General features: G+C 41.7%; 1 protein-coding gene across 6 annotated transcripts in view; it reads right to left on the bottom strand.

Annotated features, from left to right (window-relative positions):
- The window catches only part of SBF2 (SET binding factor 2), a 469,097-nt gene that overhangs the window by 32,823 nt on the left and 408,763 nt on the right, over positions 1-27,511 (bottom strand). For 3 of the 6 annotated variants that reach the window (XM_029582714.1, XM_029582713.1, XM_029582715.1), the window contains 8 exons: positions 24,939-25,065; positions 21,610-21,737; positions 12,915-13,148; positions 12,327-12,431; positions 8,546-8,724; positions 7,567-7,654; positions 6,797-6,931; positions 1,262-3,515 (listed from right to left, as the gene is read on the bottom strand). In XM_029582714.1, the coding sequence (XP_029438574.1) occupies positions 3,417-3,515; positions 6,797-6,931; positions 7,567-7,654; positions 8,546-8,724; positions 12,327-12,431; positions 12,915-13,148; positions 21,610-21,737; positions 24,939-25,065 (1,095 nt within the window). In that variant the 3' untranslated portion in view covers positions 1,262-3,416. Of the gene's footprint in view, positions 1-1,261; positions 3,516-6,796; positions 6,932-7,566; positions 7,655-8,545; positions 8,725-12,326; positions 12,432-12,914; positions 13,149-21,609; positions 21,738-24,938; positions 25,066-27,511 lie in introns of those variants that run through there. The other 3 variants (XR_003853249.1, XR_003853248.1, XR_003853250.1) reach the window with 3 other exon arrangements.

The following is a 27,511-nucleotide window of genomic DNA, read 5'->3' as shown; positions in this document are numbered from 1 at the left end:
AGATGGGGGCCAAGAGCTTCAGCATTAGCACTAGCCTATGGATGCACGTTGAGGTAGATACCACAACTCTTGATGTGGTGTTAACTACTTAGGGATGTGCAATCGTATTTCCCGAATTAGGCAATGTCAACGAAATTTCCTGGTTCGGGAGAACCGAAAAAAGATTGATTTTTTTCTGAAATTTTGCTAACTCCCATTAGTGCGCACCAACCTGAAAATCGGGGCCCACGAAACCCCCCCCCCTTCCCGAACCACGGGAAAAACTAAATTCCCGTGGGGAGGCCCCGAAACGAAGCCTGACATGACAGTTTTACCTGAAGCACATCTCTATTAACTGCTGCACTTAACACGGATCACATTTATTGTAATCCATTCTAAGCCATTTGCTTATTACAGATACTTGGCATGCAACACAGCTAATTTTGAGATGCATTGGGTCCCAGCTTTTTCCTGTGATATTGGCAGTACTCACTGTCACACTAACACTGCCAATATCACAAGATAATGCACTTTAACTAACCATATCTGCATTAGTGTGTTATTACATCTTATTAAATAGACTCTTTCAAAATAGGAATTTTGATGTAAAGAGCAAAAAATGAGTATAAAATGTAGGGGAGGATGTGTATTAGGCATGGTGGTACTGAACTTTTTATGGAGGTGAGGAAGGGATGGCCGTCTATTACCCTTAGTGGTATTGAACATTTAGTGGCGGTGCAGGAATGAGTACTAGATGTGGAGGATGGCCGTGTATAATGTGTGGATGTACATTTTTTGGGTGAGAGGGGGCCTAAACTGGACTATATTAAGTAGTGTGAAAGCTTGCTGGAAACACATTTATTCCTGTGCATAGGACCTTTTGTGTTTTTGTTCATTTTTAACAATTTTGATTATATTAATACCATAGCATGTCTGATCATGGGAACAGTGTTGACTTACATCATTCGTTTGCCAATATTTGTGGTGTACTGCAGGTATGAGACACCGGGCCTGGCATAGTCCTAATACAGATGCATGAGAGAGATCTATTTGCACAGACTGTCTCCAATGTATCTTGTGCCTATTCAGGTGGATATCCTGACAAACTAATGTAGTGGATGCAAGCTTTGGGCGCAAAGCTCTAGCAGCCAATCCAGTTCTAGCTACTGCACTCACTGGGTGATCTTCGGCAAGTCATTTAACGATGTGATGTAGGTAAGTGCTGTGCCCACTGATGCCACAAACAATATTAGAAAAACCAAATTTACATGTTATGTTAAGACACTTTTCTTGAGGTATATTTATTACAAGATAGTTAGCATACACAGGTCATATAACAAATACATACAATGGTTAAAATAACCCAGTTACAAAATAAGCAGTGGTGGTGTGTATAGTTTCAAAGTAGTCTACGGAACAGTAGGATCAGTATTTTACAAGTACATGAAAAAGTACTTTATATACAAAGAAAACAAGGTGCAAAAAAGCCACTTCCACAGGTAAAGATTAAAAAACTGAGAATAATAGAAAATTCTGCAGTCACTTTTGCTACACGATCCTAGCAGTTGTATTTCTTTTTCCATGTATAAGCTAAAATCCCAAGATAGCTTTTTGTTAAACTAGAGCTGATCTTTAAAAAAAAAAATAAAATAAAAAGTACACCATTCAACAACTTAAAAATGCAGTACATGAAGTCAGATTAGCTTTTAAATTAAATTATAAGCAGAGTTATCTGAAAAGTCAGAAAATACATTTTATATATATATATATATATATATATATATATATATACAGTACAAACTTTGCAACATGAGATGCAAAACATACAGTATTAACATTTCAAAACATAATGCATTCAATGTTTAATGACTCCAGTTAATAATCACACATGCTTGTGGCTAAAAGGTCTATTTAACTTTGGCTATAGACAACATTCTTTAAAGACTTAAGTCAAACACGTTACCAACTCTAATAATAAAAATATATAAAAAACATTCTTACAGTTTGTGCAAAAAATTTTAAGTACAAAATTACATCAGACCAACTCCAATTCTGTACACACTTCGTCTCCTGTAACTGCTGGTGCCACGCTGTTCTGCTGTTAGCTACTGAGGGGTGTCCTGGGAATGTATTAAGTGCAAATGCTTGTATTACTGATTTAGTGCATTCAGCTTTTCACCTTTCCTACTCTCGTTTCTATTTACAGGGGAGCAGAACAGAGCCTTCATGCTTCTCCTAGTACGAAAGTCTGTAATTACACCTTAGTGTTTACCTACAAAACTGAAGCCCAAAGTCGTTTTTAAATTTTGTTTCTGACCATGTTCTTGGCCAGTTACTGATTTGCCTGTCTGAATCGATCTCCAACGTAAGAATGCTTGTTACAATGGCATTTCAAAGTCTTACCGTGAGCCCTTTCAGAAAAATAATCATCAGCTTCTCTGTGCTAGTTCTGAGGTTATTCCTTGAAGAGTAATCCACTTCGATTGTTTCTGCCTCTTATCACCAAATGGGTCACTAGAAAATCCTTCATTGAACCACAGTGCAATTGTAACAGGGCTGAAGGGTAGAGAATGAATGAAGGAATTTATTTTAAAGCAACATTTTTACTAAATAACTATTGAAAGATCAAGCTGTTTTGTTTAAAAACAATTTCTCTGTGCCTGAAAAACACAGCGCCGCACCGGGCCCGTGCATTCTCCTTCCAGAAATGTTTGTTTGAGAAGGTGGGCATGAGGTCTCTTGAAAAATTGTAATTCTGGAGGGCTTGTGAGATCCTGCTTATTTAACAGGCAGATCCTAGCTGCTTGGGTTACAGGTTAAAATAAGTTTTCACATTCAATAAAAGCAAACTAAATTGATTACTAAAAAAAAAAAAAGCCTCAGAGATTTGTCCTTTCTTGGATAGAAATCACCCGCCAGTGATTATACCATTGTCAGAGGATGACAGCTCCTGAGTTTTGTGTGTCCCATTACGGTGTCATTTAACCAAGACCTGTTGTGCAAGAATCAAGGAACCCCATTTCCAACACAATTTACTCAGAAAACAAAGCAGTTTGGGAAGGAAAATAGTAGGAGTTCAGGCAGCACCCGTCCTGTGAGAAAGACGCACTTCTGTGAGAGAAACAGTGACCTACTTCTGATAATGGAAGCCCGGCGTAATCTACACCGATTAGTGCAACATCAGGGCACTCCCTCAGCGCAGGAGTGCTGGCAGCGCAGGCAAGGGCACTTCTGTAGCTGTTCATTTCTAGGAACTGTAGAAAGAAGGCAATGGCCACAAATTTTAAACTGGAACAGTTTAAAAAAAAATTGCTCTTTTATATATATATATTTAAAAAAAAAGGAGGGAACCGTAATAGGTCAACTGTTTTCCCCATAACTCGGGCTGCCACAGGCATGTTTCTTGTTCACTTGGCTTCACTTTGAATTGGTCCTGTTTAAGCATCAGAAATGCAGCTCTGAATCTTATCCATCCACTGCTGAGCACTTTGTGCGTCTTGAGCACAGAAATTATATACACGTTTACTGGTTTTAACCTGCAAAGTTTAGAAATAGAGAATTAACCAAAACCTAATTACTTAAACCAGACACTCAAATCTAGACTGAGATTAAGCCAAGCCTTTAATTGTCAGCTTCTGGCCAGAGCATTTTTTTTTTTTTTTTTTTAAATCAACAACATGCTCCGCAGTTCATTTACAGCCATTGAAAGCCTGACTCTCTCTCTCTCAAATTACGGGGAGAATTTTTCACTGCAATAAGCTGCTGCTGCTTAGGTGACTTCTCACGCTTGCAGAATGTTGCTCCGCCTTATTTTCCCAGTATATTATTTATTTATTTCGGATTTTTATATACCGACATTCTCAATACATTCTCAATACAATACATTCTCAATATATTAGACCCCCTTGGGGAGTACTTGGGGCAATGCACAATCTTTAGCTGCTGGCTTGCTTAGGAGAGAGCTTTTTAATTTCAGTACATGAAGGCTATCAAAAACAAAGCCTTCCACCCTGTCCAGAGATCACCTCTGTCAGTCCTCCCTTCATGTCAGAAAATGGGGTGTGGAGAGGACACCAAACTATAGCCTTATTAGGGACAAATACAAACCCGTCTCATAAGTCGCCTTCTCCTTCGCAATCTAGGCTAGAGCCAGAAATAAACTGTTTTTAAAACCTTTGCTGAAATTGTAACTATTTTTCTACTGGTACCCTAAGCGGCTTGGGTCCCATTTCTCTGAACTTGCTCGTTAATTTTACTGCAAGGAAATGTTCTACATTACTCTGTCAGCTAATCTGAGGTTTCAGCATCAGAATACAGCTCTCATCCATTCTGCTTTAGAGAGATTTGTTTAAAAGCCTGACAGCTTCAAGTTCTGAAATACCCAGCAACCCTAGCAGAAATGTGTCTGGCAGGCTACGCAGGGGACCTGGGGGGGCCAGTTATTTGGGCAACGGCAGTAATGCTGGCTATTTAAATTCCTACAGCGCTTTGTGGTTGGGTGATGGAGGGAACTCAGTGGGGACCTTACATCTATCCTTCTGTCCAAGATGGTGGTGGGTAAACAAAGATGAGAATAAACAGACTTGTCCTGGATAAGGCGAAACCTTGCAGGTGGTCATACTCTGGGACAGGTAGCTGGACAAAATATTTGGGCAGACTGAATGTGCTGGATGGATGTTTTCTGCCCTCATCTACTATTTTACTATGTAAATCCTCGTACGCTTTAGCATAATTTTGAAAACAAAATTGGACTGGCAAAGATGATCTCAAGGCTTTGGCCTGCTGCTACAGAAGGGACACATGTCAACTGTGGTATTTCACCACAAATAAATCAATAAAGCGTGTCCCTGTTGTACATTTAAGCAGTTACCCTGTCACAAAGAATAATTAAATCGGGGATCTGACCGCAATGGTACAAGTCTTAGGCTCGGCTCTTCCAGCTGAGTCACACAGTGCTCTATTTTTGTACTTTCCACATTATCCCCCGAAGGCATCGCGGTCTGTTGGAATGTCAAGGGCTCCAGCCTGATTCTTAATTGTCTTGGGGGTATCTGGAAATGAACCCTGAGATTTCTACAGCCTGAAAGAATTTGTGCTTCAATTCAGTCCCTCTGCTTTTAATTATCAATCAGATTTTTTTTTTTTTTTGTTTGCATGGGCTGTGGTCTCTGTCTTCTAATTTTCTTTACACACAAGGAACATTCTCCTTCCAACATTTCAGCCAGCGGATTTCTTATTGTGCATGGGCCAACCTTCGTTCATCCTAAACATCTTCACGTAAGTGACATTTTTAGGAATCTGTTTGGAAATCGGTTTTTTTTTTTTAACTACACTACCATTAATTCAGGGGCTGGGGAACCCCAAGTTCATTAGAAACCCGTCCTTGTCACTGTGCCTTAGTATTGCAACCCCAACCCAAAAGCTCACACATTGGGGATGTGCTGGTTACTTTTTTTTTTCTAATGGAGCCTGTCCAGAAATTCATGCTGGCTGCTTTTTCAATTCCTAGTAAGTTGGGTTGCATGTTTCTCTCCAACAGGAGTAGCAGTGGTAGGAGGAGAACATTTAAGATGTTGAGTAGGACAGGAAAATATCTGTAATGAGGTTAAAAATGTATTTATTAAAATAGCTTTTGCCTCCTAAGGATTAATCGGAGACTCATTGCCCCCTTCCTCCCCCTGGCCGAAGCAGAGCACTTGGTCTGCTTCCTCCTCATATCCCGGAAGCTGTGGGCACCGACCTTGTCACTACCCCTGCTGATTATCTGGCATAATTTATTTTAAATGTGTTTATTGTGGTGCGGACCGGGTGGGAGATCTGGAGGACATTCAGGCTGAAAAGCCAGGAAGATCTCCATCACCTGAAGGAGGACTGGGTGAACTGGTGGACTAATTTGTAAACGGCTTAATTTCATTTACACACGAATGTTTTAAAATTGGCCAACTTGCGTGAATAAGTCCTACTTTTACACGTACAATATATGTACATACATTTTAAAAATAGGTTAGAAAACTATGCACGCTCAATGTATTGATATATGTGGTTTCAATGCATTGCATGTAGGCATGTGTTTACAAGTGAAGAATACATGTTGTGGGGTAAAAATATGCATATTTTATAATACACGTGTATGAGATACGTGTGGGTTATAAAATACTATGGTTAAACTATGTGTGGCCATATGGATGCATATGCTGCGGAGTTATCCTCCTCGTGTATTTTATATACATCCATCTATATATGTACGTAATGATTTTCTCCTCTTGGAAGAGATGTATCAATGTCTAGTCAAAGGAGCTATGTCCATTTCAAAGGTTTTGCTCTGGTGTGGTTCTGATTTGATTTCCTGCATCTTCAGGAGCCATGAAAAGAGCCCAGATACTATAATTTCTTCCATGGTTATAAGACATGGGAGAAAACTGGTAGGGCTGCAGACAGGAGCAAAAACCTTTTGAGTCAAAGATTTTCATCCAAATTGTGCCCAACAGAAAACCCCTTGATAAAATGCATCCAAGGATTTCATTTATTTGGTTTTTTTTTTCTGTATATGAGGCTCAAAATGGCAGAACCTCTTTAATGAATATACCCCAAAATGCTTAGTTAGAGTTCAGGAGTTCAAAATCTCTCTTCATTCAGCAAGGTAAATCCTAAGCAGTTTATATTGTATTCACCTATGAAATATGCTGAATAAGGGGGCAGGCTGGATAGGCCCAGTTGGTCTCTTTCTGATGTTTTGAATAAGAAGCCAGCAAAAGTTAACAGAAGATAGGAAGTAGTATTTAAAAAAAAAAAAAAATAAATAAAAATTATTACTTACATCAAAAAATGCTTTCTCACTAGCATGCTTTGGTGCTCCGATTGTTGATGATGCTGCAGGGATGACTGTTTCTACATCTGCCAGGTCAATGTGTCCCTTACAGCTGGTGTCCTCGCCAGAGTCGTAATACCTCAGCTAAAACAGGAAAGAAGAAAACCACAGGTTGGCAATCTGGCCAAGAAATGCAGCGGGTAAGGGCAGCTCTGTGGGATGATTAACCTCCGAGGATGCTTAGAAGGGATTATTTTTTATTACTCTGCCAGAAGAAGCAGATTTCATAATGCAATGCATTGAGGCAGACTGCACTAGTTATTATGCAGGAGCTCTTGCCCAGCAAACTGAGTCTTTTCTACAGAATTAAAAATAATCAACAAACTATATCGGGGCAATATTATGTCATTAACTTGCAAGTCCCCAAATACTAAGGTTGGAGGACTGGTCTTTTTCTAAACAGAAACTGTTATTTCCAGGATCACTGATGGCACTAGTGACAGCGCTATGAAGAGCGGCACAGTGTGCGACTGCCTGGGAGACCCAAGCTCAGTCTCCCGCTGCAGCGCCTGGGATGGCACAGGGGTAGCATTCACAGCCAGGGACAGGCAGAACAGAGGCAAACAAAGAGGCAGGCCGGATAGTACCTATTTTCATTACTGCCTTTTCTTTTTTTGGCCGTGGGCCCTACATCTATAGGGTTAAAATAAAAATGCATAACCAAAGTAACTGCGTTGAGTTTCAAAAGCTCCCAGGAATCCCATGTGCAAGAGCCTGACCTGGTGTTTTGTTACATCCAGTACGAACCAGCGGGGCTTCCAACCTTTCAGCAATGCTCCTCTTTTGTAAAGGATGCCTTCGAAAGACCTGAAAGAAACGGTAATAAAATGCTTCGTAATCTCATATTTACTTGTCCGATTCCTGCGCTCCCCTGACTGGAAGATAAAAATCTCTGTAAAACCCTATCATGCTCAATAATTAACATTCTCCTTTAAAACCCCAGTTATTTTAATATGTAGAGAGTACATCCATCTCGCTGCTTAATCATGGGTTTATTCGTATGCCATCGGTATTGGTAATGTCAGTGTCTACATCTCAGGAAGTTCCTTCTCTATCAGCTTATTGCAGCCAACGCAGGGACTCAAATACATTTCTAGCAGAAGTACATTTCTTGACTTTGGTGATCCCATGTTAAAACATATGACTTGGAGGCACTGCCCGTATTTTGTGGAAAAGCAAATAATCTTCATTGCATATTGTTTTTAAGTCAGCCCCATCTGCTTAAATTCTCAACTTCTTTAAAATCTGCACGAGCCTCATATTTCCACATACTCCAGCTTCAAGCAGGATCTTCTGACCTGAGGCCTGCTGGAAGCAAATAAAAGTCACGTATGTATTGGGTGATGGGTGTCCGTGCTGACATGTTGGTGCATACCGAATCTAGTTTTTCAAGTGGTGATGAAGCCTTTTCTTCCTTGACTAACTGCACCTGAATATCTGCTTTTTACAATGGCTGCTATTCAATGTTTTATAACATTTTTTAAATTTTAGGTGAAATGAGCCCTTTGTAAACCACAGGGATGCCTCTATGTCACTCTCCAGGTCTGTTTTTACAGGATATCCAATATGAATATGCATGAGATGTATTTGCATTCAACAGCTCTACTTTGTGGCTATTTTGAAAACCCGGGCTTGTTTGTAGCCCACACCTCTGATATAAAGGGAGGTTTCTTTTTGTTGTAGCACTGAACAATTTACCTGTTCTCATCATTCTTTGATGTAAAATGGTTGTACAGTGTAGCTGATCTTCTGTCTACTCCATTGGTGGGTGAGCCACTAATATTCTGTTCTTCACCTAATCCACTGTCTGGCAGGTGCACCATGGACTGTTTCTGATAGGACTGCAGATTGGCAGGCATCAGCCCAGATAGATTTCTCTGATAATTTAAAGAGAAAATAAAGGAGAACAATCATAATTTACTTTTAAACCACAACACAGAAATGAAGGCAGAAAAGGACCAAACAGTCCATCCAGTCTGCCCAGTAAGCTTATGGTAGTATCCGCCGTGCTGTACACGTAACCCCCATACTTATCAGTGTCCCAGACCGTAAAAGGCAGGGCCCTTGTTTATTGTTATTCGAGTCCATTTCCCTGTTATCTCTTGCCTCTGAAGCAGAGAGCAATGTTGGAGTTGCATCAAAAGTATCAGGCTTATTGGTTAAGGGTTGAAACCGCCGCACCAGCCAGTTAACCCCATGCAGTTTTAGATATTTTAGATTTAGAATTTTATATTCCGCTTTTTGGCATTTCTTGGCTTTTTCTTCATTTCCATCGTCTTTCCACCTCATCTAACTGTTCCACCAGGTCTATCCATTGTTAGGTGAGGTCAGAGGAGAAGCCTTCCTTCCGTGTTTTCTTTTGCAACAGTGGTTGCTCCGTAAAAGACAGGACAGCTGAATATATGCACCTGTACAACCAGTACTAACAACGATGAGTTTTAATAATCATCAAAGGAGGAGGAAAGGCTTTGAGGTAAAACCTTAAAGGAAAAGTTCTAAAACATTTTAGGAGCTTATAATCTGTCTCTAATATTTAGTTTTGCTGGGATTCTGGGCAATTCACTATTTTGCGTGCCTAATTCACCCAATAGCTAATAGTTGTAAAAACAATGCCTGTTCTTGAAAAGTTACTTGCAACCATGTCAGAAATGTGCCGACAAAGGCGGTTGCATGCAAGTTCCTGCAGTATTAAATAACTGTACACCGCATTGTGATCCTTTTTGAACCAATGGCACCATGTACAACCAGACATAACTGTAAACAAAACTGGATAATGAGTATTGCAGAGTTCAGGTAGCTGTACTCATTCTGGAGAAATCTTTGCAGATTGTGATATCGTTGATTGAACCATTAAAAAAAGTTGCAGTGCATAAGCTTGGGACTGCCCCCCAGGTGTGAGCCACTGAGGCCCTAGCTCCGCATCTGTGGTGACTCCAGTAAGACAATATTCTTTTCATAAAATAAACATTATTCACCGTATCCCAGCAAGTTAACAAGGTAACACCAAGTAATAAAAATATGATTTTAAAATGACACCCGCTAATTACCAGCCTCAGGCAGTCAGTCAGCCAGCCTGTCAATCCTTGCTCAACGAGTTTGCTGCTTCTGGAAAACCCAGAACAGCTGATGGCTTCCAGCACTGCGTGGCTCTCAAATTATGAGCCACTGAGAGCCCTGACTCCTGCATTATTCTTGTGAAATTGCGAGAGTCGGAGAACAATCTGGGAGTTTGGACACTGTGATTCACGCTGAGAGCCACACACCGCCGAATGCCATCAGCGGGGTGGTCTGCCTCTCCTCTCTGGAGGCGCAGCTGATGGGCTGCAGTCCTGTAGAGAAACCTTTGGAGGGCTGAATTCCAGCCCACGGGACAACTCTAACCATTGCTAAAAAAAAAAAAAAAATGAAACAGTCTTATCTCAGTGGCTCTGCGAAAAGAAAAGCTGCCTAGGCAAAGCAAAAGCTCTACAAATTACCCAGTGTGGTAAAGGTTTTTCATTCTGAGGCGACTGATAGAGACAAATGTGAATTGCTTCAGGAACTGGGAAAGAATGAAATCGAGAGTCTACCAGAAGAAGAATGTAATGAAAGCCAAAGAAGAGTATAGATCTACAATACTGGACGTGTCGTTTATGGAGATTGAAAACCGCCATCATATTTTCTTTCCATCACGCTGGTGAATGATCATTTTCCAAATTAAAATAAATACAAATACCAGCTGTGAAACCTGGCTAGGAGTGTCTTCACTCTTTATCACTGATAAGCAGGGAAAATGATTCAAGACTAGAATTTCTTATTCATGACTTCACTTCCAAGAAGGCTAAAAAAAAAAAAAAAAAAAAAAGGACTTTCTGATGTCAAACCTCCACATGGTAGTATATCCTTTTTGACAGGGCCCCAAACCAGGTCAAGAAGGCACTGGACAGGGTTAGAAAACGCATTTGATTTGTAATATTCTGGTAAGAGTGACCAGCTTCCTTCATTTTGTCGGGACAGGCAGATCAGGTCCTGGTTTTCACTCCATTGGATGAATAGACATGCAGGTCTGATTGGCCTTATTAAAAAATACAACTCAGGATTGCAATTTGAACGGCCTGTCCTGCCAATCCAGAGTTAGCTTAGCACCCCAAAACCAAGTTTGGTTGATATATGAGTTTAGAAAGGGGCACTCCTTTAAGAATACCCAGACGCTCCTCCCAATGTGTTCTTTGTGCCTCACTGATTAGTATGCGGACGACAGACATCAACCGCCATGCAGGCATAAGGATGGCCGGACTCAGTCTCGCGAGAATGCTTTTTTATCCCCACAAAGAATGCATACAAAGTTAAAGCTGAAATCCTAACATGAATTCTAAAGAAGAAAGGAGATTTTCTTCTGAAAAAAAAATTATTTAGATTAGTTTTGGCAGATGCGAAAAAGAATTCAACAAGATATGGATATAGGGTTTTTTTTAGATTAATTGAAGATGATTTTCCATTATGGTCATCCTTCTGTTTTTCTTATAAAAACACTTAAGCCTATCTGATGCTGTAATGTACAACATCCAGTAAGAAACTGGAGTGCTTGAAACTGAGCTTTTGCTTTAGCATTTGCTTTTTTCCAGTTCCTGGTCTGGAGAAGAACGACCAACAGGGTTTGTGGAGCTACGCATTCTGCTGCTGCTGCTGCTAGATGAAAGGGCCCCTTGAAAACAAGGGGTTTAACTTGGCCTTGCCCCGTGTACCCTGAGGCTCCATCTGTCCCCTTCTCCCCCTTTCTGCGGCATCGGGCCTCTGGATAGCATGGGGGCGCTTCAGCTCCCACAGCTCCTCACAGTCTGTCCTCTGGCCCACGCGTGCTCCTTCTCCTGGGTCCTTCGTCTCCCTTTCGGCCTGGAGAATGCAACGAGCACATGCACAGACTACAAACTCCAGCAAAAGTGCTGTTTACATATTTTTCCCCATTTCTTTCCGTTCCAATGCTGTAAAAACAGTATAGGTTTCTTACAAAAATATTGTTTGAACTAAAACAAGTACAGCAACAACGGAAAAGTAATGGCCAAAAGGAAGCTCCTCACTGCTGCTCTTCTGCATACTTACCGCATGCTGAGCGTGTGGGTGGACAGAGTTTAATCAGTGAAGGGGAAAGGAGGTAGCTGCGGTCTGAATGGTTTTTCCCAGCTGTCTCTATAATCATTTTTTTTTTTCATAACCCTTATGCTTAGCGCACACAAAAGAAGAGGCTGAGAACCGGTAAGGTGCTACAAGTATTGCATAGGATGCGCAGCAGAGGCACGGAGACCGAGATCCCTTTGGCTCCCAAGCGCTCTGCTGCAGTCTTCGCACAAATTAGGTTTAGAAAAAACTAGTGACTCTTGCCACGAGGCCCTTAATTTGCTTTAATCTGTTAAAATTCTATTTTACTGTGTTATCATGAAGTGATTTCCCCCCCCGGTCAGCTTGCTTCATGGTCTTACAAGGTGTCCCCTCTGCTACTTACATTTTCTTGTCTTCGGTTATCCTTAAGATTGCCTTTTGCCCTTTCCCACAACAGCTGCCATCTCTCCGGAGTCTGACTTAATTTGTTCTCTAATCTTTCAATTTCCTGCAGGCAATACAAACATTTGTGTCTTGGAGACAAAGTGTCCTGATTCAGAGCATCTTGCACACAAACTTCTCATTACCACCTGCTGCAGTGGAAACAATGCAACGTATGAGAAATGATAAAGGTTGAATATTTTCCAGTGCTAAAAAAACATAGGCGCCATATGAATATTAGCAATCTGCAGGGCCAACATTAACATTCACTGTCCTTTTACAAGTCAAGCTAACAAACTATGTGTAACCAGAGAAGGAAATGGATTAGAGAAACTTATTTGTTTTGGAGGAGAGAGTTAAGTCTAATATGTCCTTGGTGTATAACCCAGAATCTGACCTTTAGAATTAGACTCTGGGTAAGACCATTTCCTGGCCATAAGCACAAACTCCCTGTTATTGCATAACATATTCTACTGGTGGTAAAAGGCGCTGCAGCGGGACGCGCAGGAGGAACTGGAAGACATCCCCCTTGGCTTGCACGGGAACTCACAGTCAAGAGGCTGGTGATTGCATCGGGCTGGGCCTTGCTGATCTCCTCGTAACACGGCCATACAATTTTCCGCTTGCTCTGTGGAACTACATCATCAGCCGGATCGCCTTCCTCCGTGACACCGAATCTCGCAGAAGCCATTACCCAGTCATAAGAGGGGCCGCTTGCAAGCGTCTCTTCCATATAGTAGTTCCACTTTTTCAGGTTCGATATATTTGCACTTGGTTTCAGTGCCTGGGGTTGAACAACATAACTTGTAATATCTACTCTGTAGGTTTAAAGCCTCAAAATAATCTTTTTTTTTTTTGTTTATTTTTTAAGTGTTCAAACTTGTTATTAATGCATTATCAAGCAAACATAACATTAAGCAAACTAAAAATTACTTAAACAAACCAATAACTTGTCCATGAATATACATGTTTCCTTTTACAACAGGATATTTAAATCAGTGCTGAGGCACTTATAAAAGTGATAAAGTCTACTATATTTTTCTGCAGCCACTGCTTTATATGTATTGCAGGCCATGTTATAGAAATATATATTAAATAAATAAATAAATGTTTCATCATGCATTTGCATCTATATATGTTCAGTCTTTCCACTTATTGAGTGTTAGATGTTTTGTTATTTTTTAGCTATAACATTATCAGTTTACTTTTATATATGGACAACTGTCTACTCAGCACTGCTGAGTGCCACATAATAATCTAGGAAGACTAGAATTGAACATATTTACTGCCAGACTGCGAAAAGATTTTAAAATGTATATAAAAGTACAAGATATGTGGGAGCACATCTGGCTCAGTGAAGAAACAGAGCCGGCATTTATTACTTGTTTTAGATGAGATGCTAATTTAGCAGCTTCGGGGATCAAATTGTCCCACGCCCTACAAAAAGCAAGACTGTGTTACAGGTGCCGATAAGGAATCCTGCAAAGATCTGTCCCAGAATCTTAACCATGGCTTTGGGCAAGGTCTTTTCCCCGCCCGCTCTCTATTCTGCACTGTTTTTAACTTACGAAAATGTGACACCATCTTACTGACGAGATCATATTTTAAAAGTATAAATTGCCAAAGAGTTTGCATTATTCCTTTGAATACTTTACTTAATATGCCTATTGCATAAAGCAGCTTTGAATCTGGCCTGGGCTGATCACTATCCACCTCCTTTGGTGCTGGGCTTTTCTTTCCAGTTTATTTATTTATTTATTTATTTATTTATTTATTTAACGTTTCTTTTATACCGATGACCGTTCGCACATCGCATCGGTTTACAGTGAACAAAAAACCATTGGGCGGAGCCCTTACAAATAACAGATAACATAGTAAACTAGGCAACATATAAATAATATTTGGGAGGAGCCCTTACAAGAAATACAAACATCAATGAGTATATGCTATGGGATTGAACTATAACAGAAACTATATACAAGTTAGTGCACAGTACCAAATCAGCAGGCAAAAAGGCGTTCATACCAGGATATCAGAAAAACATCAGAAAAACATTTGTAGGGGGAAATTATGTGATAGGGGGGTGAGATGGAGTAGGCTTGCTGGAAGAGCCAGGTTTTAAGTTTCTTTTTGAAGGCGGGGGTATGGGTCTCAATGCGAATATCATGTGGCAGTGAGTTCCATATAGTTGGGCCGGCAAGGGAAAAAGCTCTGTTCATGGTGGAGGAGAGTTTAAAAGGTTTGATGGATTGGGCATGGAGTGTTCCTTGGAGTGCTGGGCGGGTGGGTCTCTTGGAGGTACGGGGTAGGAGGGGGGGGGTTAATCCAGTTGAGGTTGGAGTTTACTAGACTCTTGTGTATGATCGAGAGAGTTTTATAAATAATTCGTGACTGTATAGGGAGCCAGTGTAATTCAATAAGTGTGGGGGTGATATGATCACTTTTCTTTGTGTTTGACAAGATCCGAGCGGCGGCATTTTGTAGGAGTTGGAGAGGTCTAGTGTGTATTGCAGGAATGCCGAGTAAGAGCGCATTACAATAGTCAATCTTCGATAAAATAATAGCTTGGAGGACAGTGCGGAAGTCATTGAGATGTAGTAGGGGTCTGAGTTTCTTTATTGTTTGAAGTTTAAAGTAGCAGTCCTTTAAGATGGATTTGATGAATGGTTTGAATGAGAGGTGATTATCAATGATAACTCCTAGGTTGCGAGTGTGTGATGGGAAGTTGGTAGCAGAGTAGGCAGGAGGGATGTCTGGGAGCGATTGCTTATTGGATATGATTAAGAGCTCAGTTTTGTTTGAATTAAGAGCTAGATGCATGTCTTTTAGGAGTTGGTTGATAGAGGAAAGACAGGATTCCCAGCTGTGTAGAGCGGTTTGGATGGTGTCCGAAAAAGGGAAGATGATTTGTACATCATCGGCATAAATAAAATGTTTGATGTGGAGATTGGTAAGGAGCGTAGTGAGGGGAAGCATGTATATATTAAATAGGGTGGAAGAGAGAGAGGAACCCTGGGGAACACCTTGGGGGAGACTGATGGGATCAGATTCGTTATTACCCATAGTGACAGTGAAAGTACGATTTTGAAGATATGATTGAATCCAATCGATGGCCTTGCCAGTGATCCCAATATTTCTAAGTATGTTGAGTAGGACATCGTGATTAACAGTGTCAAACGCCGCTGATATGTCAAGTAATGCAATAAGATAGGATGACCCTGAGTCGGTTCCTTTGATCAGGGTATCGTATAAGGAGAGGAGAAGTGTTTCAGTACTTAAGTGCTTCCTGAAACCATATTGGGTAGGAGGGAGGATGTTATTCTGTTCAAGGTGATCGGAAAGACGTGAGTTCACTAGCTTTTCAAGAACTTTTGCTAGGAGGGGTAAGTTGGACACTGGTCTGTAATTAGAGAGGATGGTGGGGTCAAGGTTGGATTTTTTGAGTAGGGGTTTCACTAAGGCTTGTTTCAGAAAGTCCGGAACAATGCCATGCTCCAGGGAACAGTTAAGGATATTCGAGAGTGGTTTGGCGATCACATTGTGAATAGAAAGTAGGAGTTTAGAAGGGATCGTTTCGGCAGGATGTGTGGAAGGCTTCATTTTCTTAAGTATGTTCTCTACTTCCAGGGAGGATGAGGACTCAAATGAAGAAAGGGAGCTAGGAGAGTTAACTATGGGAAGAGAGATATTGAAGTTGTTGTGCGAGAACTGTGCTGTGATGGAAGATACTTTGTTTTTAAAAAATTGCGCTAATTCATTGCAGCGATTTGTGGAGGATATAGTCAATTGTTGCGTGTGTATGGGAGAAGTCAGGTTAGCAACCATGGTAAACAGGGCCTTGGGGTTGTATTGTAGACCATTTATTTTATTGGCGTAGTATTCCCGTTTGGAAAGATGGATAGAGTTTCTATAATCATGCATGCGTTGATAGTAGAGGGTTTTGGTTGCGGGGGATTGGTGTTTACGCCATGACCTTTCCGTGGCTCTGAGTTGGATTTTGAGATTTCTGAGGAAAGGAGTGTACCATGGTTTCTTATTTTTTCTGTATGGGTTGAAAGTTTTTGTTATCAGGGGGCAGTGCTCATTGGCAATATTGCGTGTGCAGTTAACCCAGGAGGAGAATGCATTGTCTGTAGATGATAGATCAATTTGTTTGTCTAAGTCTGAGCAAGCTGATGTGATGGTTTCTATATCACAGGTTTTGCGAAATTTGAGGGAAATAGGCTGCTGAGGTGTGGACAATGAGCTTTGGGGGAGTGATAGCTTGGTCTCGATCAAGGAATGATCAGACCAGGGTACTGTTGTACATAGTGGGGGACTGTTCACGCTGAAGGGGGAGTTAATAAAAATCAAGTCAAGGGTGTGGCCAGCCTTGTGTGTGGGGGAGTTTACTATCTGTTGGAAGCCCATAGCTTCAATTGATGCCAGGAAAGCTTCACAGGCAGGTGTTTGAGGTGATGTATCGACGTGTAAATTGAAATCTCCTAGGAGTATTGTGGGTAGGTCTGGTGATAGTGAGTTTGCAAAGAATTCAATAAGGGGTGATGGATCTTTCTCTAGTAGCCCAGGGGGTGTGTATACAAGACAGAGTTGAAGTAATTTAGATTTGAAGAAGACAATTTCGTATTGAGGAGGGATGTCACATTTATGGGGCAAGAGTTGGAGGTCCTTTTTTACAGCCAGGAGTAAGCCGCCTCCTCTCTTCTTCTTCCTTGGGATTGAGAAAATATCATATATATCTACGGGTAACTGGTTGATGAGGGGAGTGTCATATTGTCTGAACCAGGTTTCAGTGATCGCGCATATTTCAGGATTGGAATCAGCGAGAATGTCTTGTAGCAGATGGGTTTTCTTTTGAAGGGATTGTGCATTAAAAAGGATGATAGAAATGAGAGCTAGGCTGATAGCTTGAGTGTGAGTGATGGTGCGTATAGGTATGAGTCTTCTGTTTTTGTGAGGGGTTGTGTGGTGTATGGATGGATGCGTGGATAGGGGGGGCTATAAGGGTGGATTACTGTTTGGTATGTTATGGCAACATGTCCAATGAAAGGAGGCATTGTGGCACAATGGCGTAAGCCTAGTCGTGGGGATAGGGGAGTACAGTGATGAGAGCAAATACAGAACAAACAATCGGGGTACAACACAGATTATAAATAAGGTAAGAGTACCGGTATGAAATCAAAGACAACAATAAGGCACCATGAAAATGCAGAATACAAATCAATCTAGGTTAGCAGAGCCAATCTAGATTAGCAGAGCCAGTCTTGTGAATTTAAATATAAGATTGTTATCCTAACTCTTGTGTGGGGGGGGGAGGAAGGGAGAGGTTCGGAGGGATGAGGTGGGGTCCAATTTAGCTAAGCGGTTAGGTATAAGCTACACGGCTATATCCTTCAATATATCTTTCATTCAGACAGCTTGGAAACCTCACTAGTAATCCTGTTTTAGCCAACTTTCGTTTGGGCTGGACATCTGGGAGATAGGCTGAGAGTTCCGGCACTGATGCAATGCAAACACGATGTCAGTTGCAAACGGGTTGACGCCGCCTGTACGCAGTCATATAACCTCCTGGACTGCCTGATGGGGCTGCTCGAAGGGGCGCTCAAAGGGGCGCGCGACGCACGGCGCTGCTGTAACTTTAAAGGGCCTCTGTGCCCTTTCCGATTGGCTGCCGGTAAGTGTAGGTAGGCGGGCCTTCCTTCGTCGCGTTTTTCCGGTCGGGGCAGCGGCAGGACGGAGCGGTAGGCCGCGTGGTCGGCCTCGGACCCAGCGGGGGCAAGGGAGATAATTAATGGCCTTACCCCGATGGGTCTGTGGCGCCGATCGCGCAGGCCCTCCCTCGCTCCGGATGCCGAGTGGACGATTCAACTGAGCTGGAGCTGCTTGCTGCGCAGGAAAAGGTTTACAGGAATGCAGTAGTAAAGTTACATATCTCTCTAATGTAGGGGTAACTCAAACCAGTCTTACGGGACCCCCCCTCCCCCCGGGGTTTCAGGATACCCCTAATGAATATGCATGAGAAATATTTGCATACACAGGCAGTAGTGCATGCATATTCATTAGGGATATCCTGAAAACCCGACTGGCTGGGAGGGGCCATAGGAACGATTTGAGCACTCCTGTTCTAATGTGTCCTAATTCAGAAATGCAGAACAGCACAATTGCATTTATAAGGTGACAGTCAGTGGTTTCATGGATTATTAATGCATACAGTTTTTCCATATTTAGCAGAGGCAGATCCTCTGTGAATACAGACAAAATTGTCAATATTATGAGTTTGGAAGCAGATGTGAATACTTTCTGCAGATAGGACTGCATGGAATGATGGCAGCTCTCAATGAAATGCAAAAGTCTATTTTCTAACTGATAGAAGAGATGCAGAAACCAGGATTTTATGTTCTCAGCTGCCAGTTACTGGCATGGCTCAAAAGGTATTTTCATGTTGTTATTTTGTAATAATTACATTTTTACTTCCAAGTTAAAGTTTAAACACTCTGCTTTTTCTGCACAAAACTGATATGTGAGGACTGGCCCTGCATATCTCTTTAAAATGCTATGCTTTAAATGTGAAAATAATTAAACTGGTTCAGTTTACCCTGGCAGCCCCTCTTCTTAATAAAGACCAACTGCTTGCATGCTGATATCATCTCTGAGTGTATGAAAACCAGTATAGGACATAAACTGTGATGTCATCAGCTTTGAGACACTGGAGCATTATAAATGTCGGCAAGAACATTGGCAGCATGACGTGAAAGCAATCCACCACAATATTCAATATTTTCTCTATTACAGACTTCAGTTATGTCTGTGTTCTTCCTCTATGAATGTCAGACTAGCAGGTCCAATGATCATCACATTTTTGTTTAATTAAAAAAAAAATCTATACTCCATTTTCAAAATGTTCAAAAAAAAATAAAATTAAATACATTATTTCATTTGGTTACTATTATCCCTGTACATTCCAGGTACGACATCTTTAGTAACTGGGGGAAAACAACGTTGGTAGATTGTTAATTTCTTTAAAAGGAAACTAACACCCCTTTTTCCTTCCCACCCCCTAACCACCCCTTTCCATCTTGCCTAACAATTAGCTTTCTACTATGCTTCCCGGAAAGCAAATTTATCAAGACAGCTTACTGTAAATAAGAACATTTTTACTCACAAACGTGTATATATTCCTCGACAACCATTGTATATACAAATTTATTCCTCCTACAAATGTTGATATCAATCATATCTAGCAGAATCTACCTGCCCCTCTTCTGACTAACCACTATCATGTATCCCACTTAGTTAATTATTACTTGTATAACTTCCATATTATTCGTATGTTATTGTTTTTGTTATTATTGTTATTTCTACTATTCCTATTATAATCATGTGACAAATGTAAAGCCTGTTGCTAAGTTCTGTTCTCTGTAAACCGATGAGATGTTCCCAACATTCGTCGGTATATAAAAGATATTAAATAAATAAATAAAATAAATAACACTAATTCAGAGCTGCCATAAATTCAAGCCTAAGTTACGTAGGGTTTATTCCCAGTAGAAAACTAGCTTTTTGGTTTTCTACAATGTAGTCAAGATAGAGGCCAGTCCTGAAAAAATTCAGAGCGTACTACTGATTTTGGCTTAAAGGCTACTCTAGTTAACAAACAGTAGAAATTTTGAGAAGACTTCAACGTGTCAGATAAGTGAGATCCTTATTTAGCGCCCAGAAATTACGCTTTATGGCAGGATAGGGTAGGAATGCAGTGAACTCCTCTCATTTCCTCAAGACAAAGGTCACAGTTATCCAACGTAGTTATCCAAATCCCTCGAAGTGAGTGCCCTGGTGGGGAAGGCTTGGGGATCAGTGACAGCGTGCAGGGAGGTGGTGGAAGAGGAAGCTGATATCAATAGAAGACAGGTGGTAGGGTGCACTGTGTTACCATTCTACAAAATCTACGTGTGCTTGTATCCCTGGATGTATAAGCGTCATAAAGAATGGCCTGGCGCTTTACATTTTGGCACCTGAACCGGGACAAGGTGGCTGAGGCTACCTATTGTACAGTCTTATGTCTGAATCTGCTGGACAGGCTCAGACCTAATACTGGTAATCTGACATTAATTGGCTCTCGTCCGAAGGATGTTTTGCTTATTGCCTAGTAATTCCCAGGAACGGAAGATTTCTGGATGACTGTCTATTGAAAAAGTAGTACCCAGAAGACAGAAGAGAGTGCCCCCACTGTGGTAGGGGATGACAGCTTGTGAGTATAATTTTCTAGTTAAGTAAGTAAAAGATTTTCTTTGGCCAGTTGTAAATAAAAGTGCACTATTTATTTTGATCTGCAGTGGGGACACCCATTTGTAGATTATTAGACTTAATGAAACCTTATTAAGAGTGATTTTGGTTTATTCGTCTGTATATTTGTGAATAAATTATATTGGAAAAAACAATACAAAGAGGTTTACAAGCAGCAACAGTTAGGGGCAGATTTAAAAACCTGCGCGCGGGTGCAGATTTGTTCGCGTAACCCGGCGCGAACAAATCTATGCCCGATTTTATAATATGCGAGCGCTGCCGCGCACATGCTATAAAATCCAGGGTCGGCGTGCGCAAGGGGGTGCACAATTGTGCAACTTGTGCACGCCGAGCCGCGCAGACTGCCTCGGAGGGAACTTTTCAACTGCTCCCCCCCACCTTCCCCTATCTAACCCACCCCCCCAGCCCTAACTAAATTCCCCTGCCTACCTTTGTTTCAAAAGTTACACCTGCCCGAGGCAGGCGTAACTTGTGCGCGCCGGCCAGCGAACCTCCGGCACGGCCGCAGTGCCGGAGGATTCAGGAACGCCTCCGGCCCCGCCCCTGGACTGCCACCACGCCCCCGGCCTGCCCATTTTTGAAAGCCCCGGGACCTACGAGCCCCCCGGGGCTTTCACGTGCCGCCGAGCCTATGCAAGATAGGCTCGGCGCGCGCAGGGGCAGCTTTCTGGGGGTTACGCGCGTAACCCTTTGAAAATCTACCCCTTATTCTTTGGTTTTAAGCCCTTGCCATGCGTTCAGGGATGTGGGATTATTAGAGGAACATAAAAAAGGAACGTTTTTGGAAACATACAGTGTGAAATCTGGTTTTCTATTTTTGTCTGATTGCTGCCATGGGGGTCTAACCATCCGGCACAGGCGGAGCATAAGAGGTGTTAGCACAGTCAGGACTGTAGTATTGGCCAAGAAATACGATAAACTATAGAAAATAAATACAGTACCTCTGCTTCACTGGGTGAATATAGGTAGTTGAAGAAGACAGGGGTCTTTTTGTGCATTCTCTCAATGCATTCCCAAATGCAGATTCCTCTCCTGGCATGTTTGTCACCCTTATCTTCGAATAAAGTGCCTTTAATGAAAGCAATAAAAAAAAAAAAAAAAGATTTTTAATAAAACATGTTTCAACCAAAATGACACTGAAATTAGAAGAGCAGCAGATATCAGGAAAACAAGGATTAATACTGCTTGCTTTTACAAAACTGTAAAACTCTACTGTAAACCAATAAATCATAACAATGTTATTGAATTCGTCATACACCATTTGAGTAATTTTTCAGTTCTAGATGACTGAGGTTTGCCCAGAGACGGATTTGAGGTTTTGGTAACCCCTAGGCCCAGTCGGTCCCTGTTACCCCCTCTCCTCCCCGAAGGTTGGAGAAGAGAAAGCAGACAGTCTAAGGCACAGTCCCTTAGTTTCCTGTGATAGCTCAGGGGTACTTTCTCTGGCAAAAATGTAATAATTCTGAAGCAAACTGGCAAGCATTTCCATCTTTCATATTATACAAATAAATGAGCTTTCCAGTATATTTATTAGAATAATTTATTTTATTCTGATTGGTGAAGAAAAAGTGATCTCAAGTATCAGTACAGGGAGGAGACCTCAGGGGTGGGAAGAGGAAGAGAAGGAGGATCAGACATGGGGTGAGCCTGAGAAGGAAAGAGGATTAGGGACGGGGAGGATGGGGAAGAGAGGAGGGAGTTGAGTAGGAAGGATTGGGGAGCAGGTTCCAGGATCTGGGGAGAAGGGAGAGGCAGGTAGGTAGGAAGGGAGGTTCCAGGATCTGAGGATCTGAATTGCAGTTGGGTGGGGAGGGGGGGGGAGGTGCCCTTACCATGCTCTGGGGCCCTGCTCCTCCTTGCATCCCACCCAATATGACAAACACCTATACACTTCTCTCTCCCATACACACAAACAGTGCTCCCCACCCTTATCCCCCAACCCCCTTACAATCCCCAGCCAGTCCTTCTCATCTCTTAAACGATTTCTACTCAGATGCTCCTAATCTCCCAAAATGATCCCCTTTTGCTCTGTTTCTTGCAGGCTCACTCCCTCTCTTCTCCTGCTCCCTGAGTGGGATTAAGAAACAGAACTGGAAGGCAGAAAAACAGGCTGCTGCCCTGGTGTGCCTATTGACAAATCCAGGCCTGGCTTTGCCCTTCAGAGGGTCACCGTCACAATCAGCCATCCTTGATCAGCAGGATTTGAAAACCTCATGTGTGTGCTTGTTGGGCTGTCAAAGCAAGGTGCCAGATTTTTCCTGACCCGGCGTCATCGGCTGATGGAAAGAGAATGCAATTTTCCTACCAACAGAGGATGCACTGCACATCACAGGATCTTACCCCTTCCTGCAGCTTCCTACTATGTCTTCCCTTCCCTGTGGTCTGTCAGTTCTCCTTCCCACACAGCCTTTCATAACCTCTTCCCTACCTTTAGTTTCTCTCACTAATCCCTCAACCTCTTAAAACCCTTCAATCCCACCACTGCCGCTTCCAGCACCTCTATTGCCTGTGACAATGTGTGGTGCTGCGACTCATGGTTGCTGCTGTTATGACTCCCAGGTTGGGCATTTCCTGCTGAAAAGATGTTTAATAGCAGTAATCAGGAGTGACAGCACCTTGTCCTGGCAGAACTAGCAAAAGAGCTAGGAGTGATGGTTATTTTCTATTTTATGGCTGGGTGTATTATATCATGATTTATTTTTATATTGCATTGGATCTTATTTTATTCTGCACTTAAGTTGCTGATTTTATTAATTGTTTTATTCTATTTAATCAATGCCTTTTATTGTTTGATTATTTTACTTTGTTCCATTTCACTAAGAGTGCCTTTTTTGGTAAACTGGCATGTAATATTTGTGAATAAATACATACTGGTACGTTTAAAGTAGTACCATAAAAAAAAGAACTTTTAATCTAAGAGATGTTCATCTCTTTATAAGGGCATATAATGTTATGTTTTAGATCTTTATAGTTAAAGGTTATCCACTCCAAAACTAGGGGAAGAGCAAGCTCCAGCTAAGTCCATCCGAGTCACAGACAGTAGCATGGAGGGAGTGATAGATATAGGGCAGCTAACTATGGGTCAACATTTTACAGAAAATACTGCTTTAACTACTTTCTCTCTGTGGAGGTATTTATATTATTTTATAGTTCTGGCTATGTTTTCTGTTTAATGTATTTTATTATACACGTTTTGCTGTAAATCGCTAGGGCCTAAGTTCCACAAACAAACATAGTACAATGCAAAACCCAGAGCCCATTGTTTCTATTGTAGAATTCTCTGCTTTCCATTGGTTCTGAGGTCCACAGAGCAATCTGAGTCTATGAAAGGAAAATTAGTTCTTACCTGTTAATTTTCGTTCCTGTAGTACCACCGATCAGTCCAGACCATGGGTTGAGCCTCCTGTCCAGCAGATGGAGACAGACCAAAACTAAAAGGGTATCCTATATCAGGACAGAGCCTACCCAGTAGCCCCTCAGTATAACTATTGTCAAAGCAGAAAAAGGCATAAGATCAAACAAGTAACAGAATAACTAGCAATTGAGTAGAAATCATCAAACAACAGAACAATGGAATGAACTGTGTGACTAAAATGCTCTTGCATGACTACCCCAGATCATCGTAAGAGATGCTTCCAGAGCCTGTAATAAAAATCCAAGAGAGCCATGCAGAGACACAAAATACTCCTATAAGGAGGACAAAAACAGGAAAAATAGTTTGAGCGGACAGAACACGGGAGGGCGTCTGAACTGATCTGTGGTACTACAGGAACGAAAATTAACGGGTAAGAACTAATTTTCCTTTCCCTGTAGGTAACCGGATCAGTCCAGACCATGGGATGTCCCAAAGCTTCCCTAAACAGGGTGAGACCGAGACAGTCCCGCTCGAATCACCTGCCCCCCAAAGGAACCAAAGACTGGCGCCTGAACATCAAGGCGGTAATGCCGAGCAAAGGCATGCAGTGACTTCCATGTAGCTGCCCTGCATATTTCCTGTGGAGAGACAGACTGACTCTCCACCCAAGTCCATGGTCTGGACTGATCCGGGAACATACAGGGAAACTCAATTTATAAGGAGGCCTTTCTCCACACTACACATTCCAGGCTATGGTGCGCCTTCATTTTGGACAAGCTAGATGCTTCAAGTTAATTAACATTTCATATCATATCACTGGGTTTCATATTCTGATTTCCCTGAATTTTTTTTTTTACGTCATTAAATATTTTGTGAAAATATGGTTAATTGACGGCCGTTCTTTCAAACACATACCATGTTCCAGTCTTTCGTAGTCTGAATCCAGAAGAAAGGTCTTGAATCGGTTGGATACATAATGGAAAGCCAAGAATTTGAGATAGTATTGATTAAATTCAAACTCTGTTGGGTATTGGTTATGTACCTATAAAAACATACAGGAGAAATAACTGCACAAATTAGGAGAAAATGAGATGATTAACAGCATACATCTGAATACATAGGAGGTAAATTTCAAAAGAAAATGTAAATGTAACATACTATCATAGCAATTTTCAAAATGGGTAATTCAATGGTATATATTGCAATTTTCAAAAGCTCATTTACCCGCATTAAGTGTACTTAACATGGGTAAAACCTATTGACAATTCAATGGTATATATTGTTGCAATTTTCAAAAGTTCATTTACCTATGTTAAGTGCATTTAAAGCAGGTAAAACCTATTGACAATTCAATGCTATATATTGTAGCCCTTTTCAAAGGCTAGCCTTTTGAAAATTGCTATAATAGTATGTTACATTTACATTTTCTTTTGAAACTTACCCTGATATTGTTGTGTTAAAGATTCTTTTCACAAAGACATTTACTGTTTGCAGAGATTTTGTTCCCAGTATCTATATCTGCTTATCTTCCAGCAAAAAAATCTCATCATTATGGGGTCGATTTTAAGACCCGCACGCGTTTCCCTGCGCACGCACAAGGAGGCACCAATTTTATAACGTGCACATGCCGGCGCGCGCATGTTATAGAATCTGATGGCTGCACGCACATGTGTGCCGGATTCTAAAATCCGTGTGCGCGGGCTGTGACTCGCACGCGCGGGGTGTGTGAGAATTTTAGCCAAATACGCGCAGCGACACAATCGGGCCTCCCCCAGTTCCCTCCCAGTCCGCTCAAATTGGGAACTTTCCTATCCCTAACCTTCCTACCTCTTCCCCTCTCCTTCCAGACCCATCCCTAATCTTTTTATTTTAATACTTACTGCTCCCTGGCAGAAGACGTAATCTGCTTGCACTGGCCGGCTGCCGGCGGGCGCTTCCCTGGGACAGCGGCTAATGGCGTTGTCTTGGCCACCCCCGCCTAGACCATGTCATCTGGACCGCCCCTTTTGCATGGCCCGGCACTTTGGCACATAAAGGGGGTTATGCGCTTGGCCGGGCCTGTTCTAAAATGTGCACGGTGCCTTTTAAAATCGGGCCGTAAGGGGGTAATTTTTCAAAAGGATTTATGCATGTAAAAATAGCATCTTATCAAAGCAAATTTCAAAAGCCCATTTAATCACTTACTTAGGTGTGTAAAACCCATTGACAATTCAATGACATATATTGCAGAAATTTTCAAAAGCCCATTTACGCACATAAAATCCAGTTTTAAGCATGGAAATCCTTTTGAAAATTATCCCTTAAGGGTGGGCAATTTCAAACTCGCTGCAATGAATATAACCCATAATGGAATAATTTCATGATTTTTGTGTACAGAATGTATTAGGCTGCTGTCACCATTTATTCTGATTTTTCTTGTAGCCTGCTCTAGCTTTTAATGATAGAGTGGGAAGTAAAAATTCAATAAATAAATAACTTGGTCAAAGACCATATGCACTTTTTGTCTCTGGGCTTTGCAACAATTTTTAATGCAAAAGTACTCGCATACTTTGGTGTTGAAATATTCTGTGGACACTTGCAGTTGCTTTTTCTGTGGGGGCCAATGTTTGCTGGAAAAATACCCTGTGAGGATTGGAAAATGCTGTCTACAAAAATACTTTTCCTCCCTGACCTGCTAAAAGACCACACCGAGGGAAGGCAATTTTCAGAGTCAGTTAGCACAGGTAAAATGCTTTTTACCTGTATAAATCAATTCCAAAATTGGTCTCTATGGGGCAGCTTTTAACATTTGCTTGCAGGCCTGCAAATGCAAAGTATAGAGCTCCTTTATGAAAATGCCGGGCTGGCTGGAGGCATGGGTAGTTCAGTACTGATGGGCTTAGCATTTACAGCAGGGGCAAAGACCTCACAGTAAACCATTCAGCATGAAATCCCTGCATGTTGTCTGCCAACTCCACCCTCTGCGATGTGGCTAAGAGCTACTTTTACCTGCAGAGCACGTGGGCAAATTCTCCTGTCCCCAATTTTACCTGCATTAGTTGCTTAATTCCAAGCGGAAAAACACTTTGCAGGTGCCCTCCTTGTGTTTTCTCTGTTATCCTAGGGATAAGTACTGGCAAGTTTATTCTAATTTTGGATAACACATTTGTTCAGTCTTCTTGCATTAATTAGCGCAGCCATTTTTGGCTACTGCCAAAGAGCTTGAACAATGTCACCGTCCTATGAGTTGTCTAGGTTGCAGAAGCAGCTGTTATCTGCAAAGGACATTTAGTAACCTGCATCCTAAGTATCTTTTGCTACGGTTCCAGCTGTACTTGGGTAGAAGGCCAAGGTCACCTTGGGTAACTGCTGTAATACTGTTTGATTACGCAGATAGCTAGCGAGCAAGCAGGCAGGCAAGCTCCATCAGCTCCAAACTTCTAAATGGTAACTTTTAAGAATTAGTTACCATCACCTAATATCCCGATCTTGCCTCTGTTGCTGACTGA

The sequence above is a fragment of the Rhinatrema bivittatum genome, chromosome 17, assembly GCF_901001135.1.
Source record: "Rhinatrema bivittatum chromosome 17, aRhiBiv1.1, whole genome shotgun sequence".
NCBI classification, from domain to species: Eukaryota; Metazoa; Chordata; class Amphibia; order Gymnophiona; family Rhinatrematidae; genus Rhinatrema; species Rhinatrema bivittatum.
Note: the sequence above shows the minus strand (reverse complement) of the source record. Positions and strands in the feature narration are given on the sequence as shown.